The 11,084-nt window shown below is 35.4% G+C and overlaps 1 protein-coding gene across 2 annotated transcripts in view; it reads left to right on the forward strand.

Annotated features, from left to right (window-relative positions):
- The window catches only part of NAA15 (N-alpha-acetyltransferase 15, NatA auxiliary subunit), a 75,043-nt gene that overhangs the window by 53,900 nt on the left and 10,059 nt on the right, over positions 1-11,084 (forward strand). Inside the window, exons 16-19 of one of the 2 annotated variants that reach the window (XM_043902452.1) lie at positions 1,386-1,494; positions 4,931-5,029; positions 9,802-9,948; positions 10,850-10,947. In XM_043902452.1, coding sequence (XP_043758387.1) covers positions 1,386-1,494; positions 4,931-5,029; positions 9,802-9,948; positions 10,850-10,947 — 453 coding nt within the window. The remainder of the gene's footprint in view (positions 1-1,385; positions 1,495-4,930; positions 5,030-9,801; positions 9,949-10,849; positions 10,948-11,084) is intronic. The other variant, XM_043902453.1, reaches the window with a different exon arrangement.

Genomic DNA, 11,084 nt, shown 5'->3' on the forward strand with positions numbered 1-11,084 from the left:
AAATTTGACAGAAAACAGCAAAATTCTGTAAAGCAATTATCCTTCAATAAAAAATAAATTAATTTTAAAAAAAAGAGTCATGGGAATAAGAAGCAGAATATTTACCAGTGTGAGAAAGGTGTACTTATGAGGGCCCCTGTTTTCTCCTCTGTCTCTTGGTATCTCTGACTGTTACAGTAGTGATACTGCTACATACTGATTTCTGGTTTAGAGCTTATATCCTTGAATAATGACTAGGTGCTTTACATACTGCTGCTGCTGCTGCTGCTAAATCACTTCAGTCGTGTCCGACTCTGTGCGACCCCATAGACGGCAGCCCACCAGGCTCCGCCGTCCCTGGGATTCTCCAGGCAAGAACACTGGAGTGGGTTGCCATTTCCTTCTCCAGTTCATGAAAGTGAAAAGTGAAAGTGAAGTCGCTCAGTGGTGTCTGACTCTTAGCGACCCCAGGGACTGCAGCCCACCATGCTCCTCCATCCATGGGATTTTCCAGGCGAGAGTACTGGAGTGGGTGCCACTGCCTTCTTCAACTTTACATACTAGTACAGGGTAAATCCTATAGACACCACTTACTGTTTAACGTGATTTTGTTTTTAATGCTGTTAAATAGTTTTCTTGGCCTAAATCTAAATTTGTGAAACCACAGATTACTGTATGGGCAGAGTCATGTTGGACAGATATGGCACGTCTGAATTCCACTGAGAGTACGTTGTTATTGCCTCAATGATGAGAGAGGGCAAGTATAACGACGCAGGTGCTGAGTGCAAATACAGTGTCATGCCTTGTCCCAGACCCAGTCTGCAGAGACTAGTCCTGTCTCAGTACTCAAAGGGTGATAGAGACAGCATTCCATAAATATACAACTTTTCAAATGACACCACACCTATAGTATGGCATTTGAATAAATGTGGATTTCTGTAGAATTCGGAATGGAACAAAGCAACACAGGGTGGATATTGTACTATTTTTTAATAGCTTGATTATACTCAACTTTCACTCATTCCTTAATATTCTCTATAGTTCTTAGCCCTTGTCATCCTGTTCCACATCCGTTCTCTCTCTCTTTTTTTTCCCCCCACCCTTGGCTATCTTACCTGTTTCTCTTACTGTCTTTCTTTTCCTGGTTCTGGTTCTGTTTTATCTTCTTCTTTACTTGTTGGATAGTTTCTATCCACAGATAATGTATTATCTCAGTGAATGAGGAGTTTAGAATCCCCTTCCTTTAGGTTGTGGGAGGGTAAAATATGGCAGTGTATTTCTGGTTGACTAGTAAGTAGTTTTTACTGAAAAAGTATTTTTAATGAATAGAAAGAGAAAATTGACACCCCCCCCCCCACCCCGACAAATCTTGCTTCCATTTGTATAATATCTCTTATTTTTGTTAGGTTGAAACTCCATTGGAAGAAGCTATTAAATTTTTAACGCCATTGAAGAACTTGGTGAAGAACAAGATAGAAACTCATCTTTTTGCCTTTGAGATTTACTTTAGGAAAGGTAGGCAATTAAGGAATAGTGGCTCTGATAAAATTAATCACTTTATTTCTCAGAATATAGTTGCCAATTCTGATGACCTCACCACTGTAGGATATTTTGGCAAATGCAAGTGCAGCTTCCTCACAAAGAAATGCCTGCTTTTTACAGTATGTTATGGGGAAGTTAAGTGATGTCATGATCTCTCCTAGGGCATTAAAATAAAAAATAGATGTACAATATATAACTAAAATTAAGGTGAAATATAGTGATTATCATGCTCATATGTGGATAAAATTTAGTAACTAAATAATACACATAGATCTTAGAATAGTGTCTGGTACACAATAAGCAGTAAATAATGTCAACCAATAGCTATTGTTACAGATAGAAGATGCGATGTTTGAGGTGTATCTTGAAGAACAGACCATACTTCTAAAAGAAAAGATGCATAGAATGGAAGAATATCTATTAAGAGAAAACAAGTGTGTATAAATAATGTTGAGGTTGCCTTTGTTGCCTAAGCCAGGTAAAGGTTGGATGGAGGATTTTGGTTGCTAGATTTAGAATTCTTACAGGCTAAATGTAGTAGATACTAAGAAGATTTTATGGTATTGAGCTATTTCAAATCCTGAAAGATGATGCTGTTAAAGTGCTACACTCAATATGCCAGCAAATTTGGAAAACTCAGCAGTGGCCACAGGACTGAAAAAGGTCCGTTTTCATTCCAATCCCTAAGAAAGGCAATCCCAAAGAATGCTCAAACTACCTCACAATTGCACTCATCTCACACTCTAGTAAAGTAATGCTCAAAATTCTCCAAGCCAGCCTTCAGCAATATGTGAACTGAGAACTTCCAGATGTTCAGGCTGGTTTTAGAAAAGGCAGAGGAACCAGAGATCAAATTGCCAGTATCTGCTGGATCATCGAAAAAGCAAGAGAGTTCCAGAAAAATGTCTATTTCTGCTTTATTGACTATGCCAAAGCCTTTGACTGTGTGGATCACAATAAACTGTGGAAAATTCTGAAGGAGATGGGAATACCAGACCCCCTGACCTGCCTCTTGAGAAACCTGTCTGCAGGTCAGGAAGCACCAGTTAGAACTGGACATGGAACAACAGACTGGTTCCAAATAGGAAAAGGAGTATGTCAAGGCTGTATATTGTCACCCTGCTTATTGAACTTATATGCAGAGTACATCATGAGAAACGCTGGGCTGGAAGAAGCACAAGCTGGAATCAAGATTGCTGGGAGAGATATCAATAACCTCAGATATGCAGATGACACCACCCTTATGGCAGAAAGTGAAGAGGAACTAAAAAGCCTCTTGATGAAAGTGAAAGAGGAGAGTGAAAAAGTTGGCTTAAAGCTTAATGTTCAGAAAACTAAGATCATGGCATCTGGTCCCATCACTTCTTGGGAAATAGATGGGGAGACAGTGGAAACAGTGTCAGACTTTATTTTTTGGGGGGCTCCAAAATCACTGCAGATGGTGATTGCAGCCATGAAATTAAAAGACACTTACTCCTTGGAAGGAAAGTTATGACCAACCTAGATAGCATATTAAAAAGCAGAGACATTACTTTGCCAATAAAGGTCCATCTAGTCAAGGCTATGGTTTCTCCAGTGGTCACGTATGGATGTGAGAGTTGGACTGTGAAGAAAACTGAGCGCCGAAGAATTGATGCTTTTGAACTGTGGTGTTGTAAAAGACTCTTGAGAGTCCCTTGGACTGCAAGGAGATCCAACCAGTCCATCCTGAAGGAGATAAGTCCTGGGTGTTCATTGGAAGGACTGATGCTGAAGCTAAAACTCCAATACTTTGGCCACCTCATGCGAAGAGTTGACTCATTGGAAAAGACCCTGATGCTGGGAAGGATTGGGGGGCAGGAGAAGAAGGGGACGACAGAGGATGAGATGGCTGGGTGGCATCACCGACTCAATGGCCATGAGTTTGAGTAAACTCCGGGAGTTGGTGATGGACAGGGAGGCCTGGTGTGCTGTGATTCATGGGGTCACAAAGAGTCGGACACGACTGAGCGACTGAACTGAACTGAACTGAATCCAAATGGTTCATTGAAAAAAAATATTGTATCACTAAGGTGATAGGTATTCAAGGAAAGAGAAACTGGTTAGTAACATCTGACAAAAGTTACTGCTCCAAACAGTAACTGTCCTGCTAAAAGAGATAGAATAAAATGATACCTCTGTAGAGTATCCATCAAAAAATCATGATTATCAAATGTTGGGGAAAGGTTACTATATAACATTTGTTTCAAAATAAGGTTCAGAACTAACTATAGTTTATTTTAATCTCTATTAAGATACTTATATGAGTATGTAAAATAGAACACTAGCTAAGAAGAAAATAGATCAAAACATAAAGAGATTGTCTCTTGATGGAGTTTGAGTGATTAAAATACTTTCTTCTATGTTTTCCACAGTGCTCCTGTTGTAATTTGGAAAATTAGTTTAATAAATAGTCCAATAATTTTAAAGTTTTGTTAATAGTTAACACAGCTCTCTTTTAAACAAATATTTTTGCATGGAACCCCGAAGTGTCAAATACAAAAGCTGTTCTGCTTTCAGTAGTGAAAGGCAGTCTGAATCCTATGGAGTTGGCTTCTTTGCTACCTACTACCTCTCAATTACTCTCCAGCATTTGGAGTCTATTGCTATAGCCTGAAATGGGCAATGATAAAGGACATAGCCGTATTGTTAGCTTTCTGAATGTAGGGGTTTGGGGAAAATGAATTGTCAGAGGAGCCTAGGGTTTCAGATATTGATATTTGGAAAATTGTACCGTATTAGAGAAGTCTTAACAAAAACGGCTGTGGATGAGACTTGGAATTGTGGTGAGTATTTGAGCACACTTTTCCATCCATCAGGTGGAGACACTACTAAAGCTTGGAAAACTTGGGGGATGGGGTGGGAAGAGATAGCATTGGGAAAGATTAGAAGGTGATTAAAAACATAACCTTGGTCAATACTCTACCTTTGATGGGGAAGAGAAGCCAGGGATTGACCGGAGAGGAACAGTGAGGTGGAAGGGAAATGATTTCACATGTTGCAAAACACAAGAAAGGTGTAAACAATGTTACTTTCAAGCATAAACAATGAAGTTTTCTAAGTAATAGGAAAAATTTGTTTATTTGACTACATAAAGGAGATTAAGAAGTGAAATGGCTTCAAAAATTTTTTGTTTATGTGGCATTAGTCCAAATAATATTGAGTGCTATCTAAATTTTTTATACTTAATAAAATGATTTTTCTTAATGTTGCGTGGAAAATATTAGCTAATGTTGCTAACCTGAGGAAGTCAATTGCTTCAGTCATAAGTTGCTGTCCAGATGTGATTGACTCTAAATGAGTTTTTCTAATTGTAAGATACTGTTAGTCCTCTAAAGGAGGGTATCTCTTTTTATTAAATGATCAAAATATATCTTTTTCCTTTTTATAGAAAAGTTTCTTTTGATGCTACAATCAGTAAAGAGAGCATTTGCTATTGATTCTAGTCATCCCTGGCTTCATGAATGTATGATTCGACTCTTTAGTACTGGTATGTTTTAATTTTCTGTTACTTAAGTGTTTGACTGCAGTAGCTGATAGTGACTGAATAAGTGATTTATACAAGTTTATCATAAACGCAAATCATTTTAAAGCTGTTGTGTATTAAGTTAGCCTGGGGAAAAAACAAAGTCTTTTCTTTGTGGTGAAGGTCTTTATTTTAAGGCTAGAAGTGTTACCTGATTTTGACACAGAATCATTCAGTCCAGATATTTGAGAATCATCTTTATTTCTGTTTCTTAAAGGTTAAATAAGTTGAAATTTTGAATCGTGTTTCATTATGTGACGTAGTTAATTGTTCTAAAATTTAAAAATCTCTTTGAAATTGACAAATTATCTTGTTTACCTGTCTCTAGCAAAATGATTTGAATCATAAAATTTTTGTCAGTAAATGTAGGGTAAAAGTAACTTTAAAACAAATTGTTGTCCTTTTCAAATGTTTAGTCAGTAAGATCCATATGTAACTTTTAATGTGAAGTAAAGCTACAGAATTTTAGAAAACGAAAGGTGGAATATTATGCCAATTATCTCTCATAGTTGAGAAATCTAGGATACTAAAACACTAAATTACTTATTTAAGATAACACCAATAATTAGTAAAGAAACAGGAATGAGAGCCCAGATCTTCATATTGTTCTTTCTACTACCAGAGCTTTAAGTTTAGAATAAAGTACTTCTATAGTCAAGTACTGTTTTTTTGTTTTGGTTTTTAAGTAACTGGATAAGGAGAATTGAACGTTTAGTAGAACAGTCTGCAGAATTTGAAAATACTATTAGCTGTCTCATTACTAAGTACTCAGTTCCATGTGAATACATGCATTATATAAAAATAATGAGATTAAACTAGGTATCCCAATCATTCTTTTGAAAATGCTAAATTAGTTAGCATTGTTTTGACTTATAAGAAAAGGTAAAAAAAAAATAAAAGGTAAAGCCTTATTTAGATCATATTTATGCTTGTCAAAAAAGTGATTTCCTGTTAGAGAAGCTAAAGTAATAATGTAGTCATATTATAGAAAGTAGAAGTAATTGCTGTATTTAGTGAAAATAAGGAAGTTTCTTTTTAGTCTTTTTTTTTGGTATTAAAGAAAAAAAATTTGTGAAATCGTGAATCAAAAAGTTAAGGCTGGAAATAACAGCCATAAATCATTTTCAGTTAGGATGAAATGCATTCAAGCTATTTTCAATATATACACAATTCATTTTTATACAGTCAGTTCTTTCCTGAAAGATAATAAAACAGTACATATAAAGTTAATGGAGTTAGAGTTATATTCCTTTGAAATAAAAATTGGAAGTGACAAGCAAATACTTCTAATGAATGTGTGGCTTAATGAACATATAACCATTTTCTTGTAACAGTTGTTTCAGAAAATTAAAATGCTTATGAACTTTAGAAGAACAAAGAATGGTCCTAACATTAAAAGTGAGAATTAATTGAGTGGAGTTAATGTTAGCTATTGTCATTGCTTCAGGTATTCATCTGATATCATTGTCAGGAAGAGATTTACAAAGTAATCCTTATTTTGACTAAATTTAGGCATCTTTGTTACTGTAAACCCCCTGAGTTCCTTTTACTAATTAATATATTTGGTTCTTGAGAAAAATACTTGATTTTGAAGTAACTTGTCAGGAGCACATTTGTCATATTAAATTATATTGTAGCAATTTCTTTATGAAGAAATCCTCACAGTAACACCTTTCCAGAAATTATGGAGGAAAAAGAAAAAACAATGGCTCCACACTTATTTTATCAGTTGTAGAAGCTTCTCTAAGTGAATGTTCACTTTAGCATGGTTAGGAGCATCTTCCAAATCTTTAGAATGTTACACTACTAGTGTAAGTAGTAATCGCCCCATGAAGTCTTTTGCTATATAGGATGTCCCCTTCCCCCTTTAATTATGCGAATGATAGTATCTCTTCCAAGTTTTCATTTTTTTTTTTTTTTTTTAAGTTGTAGAACTTAGGGCAATTTTAATTATATTTCTGGTCAGTTCTAAGTAGAAATAGGACTTTAGGTATTCATTTGTTTTGATACCTGCTTACATGTTTATATTCCCTTAAATGTTTTTAAACTTAGTAGTTTTTGGTCACCTTAATCTGTAATGAATCTTAACATTATTTTCCTCTCTCATTTGTACAAACTCATTTTTTCCTTTTCTCTCCAGGTTATTTCTCATCTGTACTTATGTATTTCCTCCAAAAAAAACCTTGCTTAATTAATATGGTCATTTATTTATTTTGCTGTTTTGAGTAGTAATCAGTAGGTTGTACTGTAACCAGTAGTAAGTAATCATTATCTCACACAAAATATCCTTTTCTACCGAAATTTTAACAAAAAAATGCTGGCTAGTCTGGGAACCCAGGGAAACTCCTTTTGCCAAGAATCAGCCCCCACTTTAATGTGACTTTAACTGTTGGTGATAACTAAACTTATTCAGTCTGCTAATAACATGAACCAAACGTTGTTTTAATTTTAGGGTATCTCAGGACTCAACTCATATGCCCCTTGGAAAAGGCTTAACGTATCATGGAAGACAGTTAGATAGTCTGAGATTTTTTACTTTCTTGAGACGTCAGTAATTTTGGGTTAGTTTTTATCAGTGTCACAAAATGTTTAGATTGACTCCTTGTGCCTCCATTTGTCTTCACCCATAAAAGATTATTTAATAAATCTGGGACATTTGAGGCTACTCCTTCCATAGGACATTCTAAATTTTGCTACAGCAGAATTGATTGGTTGATTGATTGTAATTAATATCTTCCTGGAAATTGCAGTTCCAGTTTATGTGATTAGTGATTAGAGGAGAAAACTGAGTTAGTTGACCAGAAACAACTTGTGAATTAGTAAGGAAGTGTTTTTGGAAACATTCCTTTTTTAATCTGTTAAATAAATGAATGCTTTATTAATATAAACTATTAATACAGAAAAAGGGAAATAGCTATTAGTCGATGTCGGGAGTTATTTAAATATTCCCTCTTTGACACATCCTAAACACAAGACATATATATTCATATATATGTATTTTTAACTGTATGGGATTTTTTTAATAGCAGTTTTGATTTTTCTGAGATTTTTTTAATCTGAAGAAAACAAGTTAATGAAAGTGATGAAAAACATGAAAAGTATGGTTTCCAGCTATGAGCCATAAAATTACTTTCCTGTCTGCATATATAAAGTGTCCTGAAAGCATTTCAGGCAAACCACTGAGGCCACTAGAAGTAACAAATTTTATAGATACCTGTTTGTTGACATAATATTCATTGTAATTGGCTATAACCTATTTTAACAGATTTTCTCCTTCCAGTTCACTCTTCTCCTAAGCCCATTTCCCACCTGCAAGACAAATATTGATAAATTTGCCAAATCCAAGTTGAAAATACAGGCATAATGGAGATTAAGCTAAATTCTTTAATTAGTAGCTCACTTATTTGAGTTAACCAGTTCTATAGAATGATAGAAGAAATGCTGTTCAACCAACAAAGGGCACATATCAATCAATTATTTAGTTACTAACTACATGTACAATATTTCACTTGGATTTTTGCTATTCAAAAGTTCAGTGTTTTTTAAACTTAGGGTAGTGATCTATTAGTGAGAAAATGAAAGAAGTTGAGTGGGTCATTATCATTTGAAAGCATTTGAAAACTTAAAATAGAAATAAATTAGAGTATAAGATACAAGTATATGCTGCACAATGTAAGAGTCAGTGTTCTGTGAAACTTTCGCTTCCCATAATGTTATGTTTATAGGAAACATGCTCATCAGAGTACAGAAACTTGGTTGTAGTCAAGAGTTTGAAAGCCACAACACTAGTTTCTAATCATAAGGAAAATCTATTTATGTTTTCTTCAGTCTGTGACAAAAATAGTACCTACAGTATATGGAATATCTGTTATGTCATTAGCTATTTTACTTGTGGGGCTTCCCAGATGACTCAGCTCTAAGAATCCACCTGCCAATGCAGGAGACATGGGCTTGATATAGTTTGATCCCTTTGTCGGGAACATCCCCTGGAGCGGGAAATGGCTATCCACTTCAGTATTCTTGCCTGGAAAATTCCATGGAGAGAGGAGCCTGGCTAGCCAGCCACAACTTAGCGACTAAACAGTAACATTTTATTTGTAGCTTTTTCTTACTGTGATCCTTCTGGGTTAGATATCACCTTAATTTTACAGATCAAGGAATAGGTTCAGAGAGGTTATGATTTGTCCACGCTCAAATCATACTCATGTCAGTCTGGCTCAAAGCTCCAGACTGTCTCTCTATACCAAACTAGGATTCAGCTCAGAGAGGCTGGGAGTCAGTTTTTCCATCTCTGAATGCCAAAGCATATGATGACAACAGTGTATTCCTTGCAGGAAAATGGTTTGGTGGTCATTTGGAAATTATTACGTAGTGATAGCTCAGTTCACATAATCACTGAATATAGAGATCCATGGCTTTTTTTTTTAACTGATAAATTTGTAATGGTTTACTTGGGTACAGAAGAATATGGGATAGGGTGAGGGAAATTCTGTTAATCTTCTGCACTATATTTGGTAGCCTTTAGAAAATTATTAGATTATTCTGCTGAAGCAACACATTCTTTAAATTTATGTAGATTAGCTTTTCTTTAAATGTTGGATTATTAGTAAGTTTATCCCATCTTTGTATATATAATTGCTTTGTTTCATTGACCTCATCAGGTAGATAATTTCTTAATTCCACAAATTGTATCAATATCTAACTGCCTAATAACAGTTTGTTTTTAATTTGTTCAGCAGTGTGTGAAAGTAAAGATTTACCTGATGCAGTTAGAACAGTATTAAAACAAGAAATGAATCGTCTTTTTGGAGCAACGAATCCAAAGAACTTTAATGAAACTTTTCTGAAAAGGAATTCTGATTCATTGCCACATAGATTATCAGGTAATCAGTTTATTTTGTCCTTATCTCAGCCTCTAAAACAGCTTCAGTTTTTACTACAGGGGGTCATTGACAGGTTACACACTTTTTGTATGGCAGAGGCAAATGTGTATGTCACATTTTAATCGTATGAAACAGACAGCTTAACCTCCTTTATATTTTTAAATGTTTTGGATAAAATCATTACTATGAATCAAGGGTAGTAGTTTCTCCTGGTTCTGCATAGGCATTATAAAGAAGCAGGTGTAACTGAATTTAGCTATCTATTATATACACTGAAGGAGAATCGTTCTTTTTATTTTTTTCTGTCATTGGCATGCTCTTAAAATTCACTTAGATGCAACCATCTTTCATTTCTCATGCTTATATAAGCTGTCAAACTTGACAGTACTGAGCACCTGAAAACCATCTTACAAGCAGGGGTCATCTGGCGAGAGTCTGTGCTAACGAGCCAGACTCCAGACTTGATGGGACCACGGGCAGTGCTTCAGCAGTGTGCTCATGCCTGTCAGGGCTGGGTGTCTCCCACACGCCTCTCCGTCACAACACACAGACACACGAGTGTTCTCCTCAATCCCAGATTACGTTCCTTCTAGAAAGAAGAGAGCTATCCATGCTCCCACCACACAAAGACAGATGTTATTAGAAGTATTGGTGTTTCTTCATAGTCTCTCTTACCGTAACCATTCTCTTAGTTTGGACAGTTAGACTGCTTCTGGTCTACTCCGTCAGGTTTGTGTTTTTTGTTTTTTCAGATAACAGCATTTCAAATGGCTATTCCCATTTTTCTAGTAAAGTGCCACACTGTGTGCACATAGATCTTACTTTTTATATTTGAATGGATAGAAGATAAAATGCTGGTGTTACCTTGAAATAAAACATTTCCGTTTTCCCTCTCATTTAGCTGCCAAAATGGTATATTATTTAGATCCTTCTAGTCAGAAGCGAGCTATAGAGTTGGCAACAACACTTGATGAATCCCTCACTAACAGAAACCTCCAGGTAAAGAGTTTTTAATTATTTCTCTGTAAGAGTTACTTGACTCTCTTTGTTTCTATTTTCCCCAGAATAATTTTCACCAATTAATTTTTTTGTTATTTATGCATACTCTTCTCCAAACTATTATGACTCCATCTCAG

This window comes from Cervus elaphus, chromosome 5 (genome assembly GCF_910594005.1).
Source record: "Cervus elaphus chromosome 5, mCerEla1.1, whole genome shotgun sequence".
Lineage (NCBI taxonomy): Eukaryota > Metazoa > Chordata > Mammalia > Artiodactyla > Cervidae > Cervus > Cervus elaphus.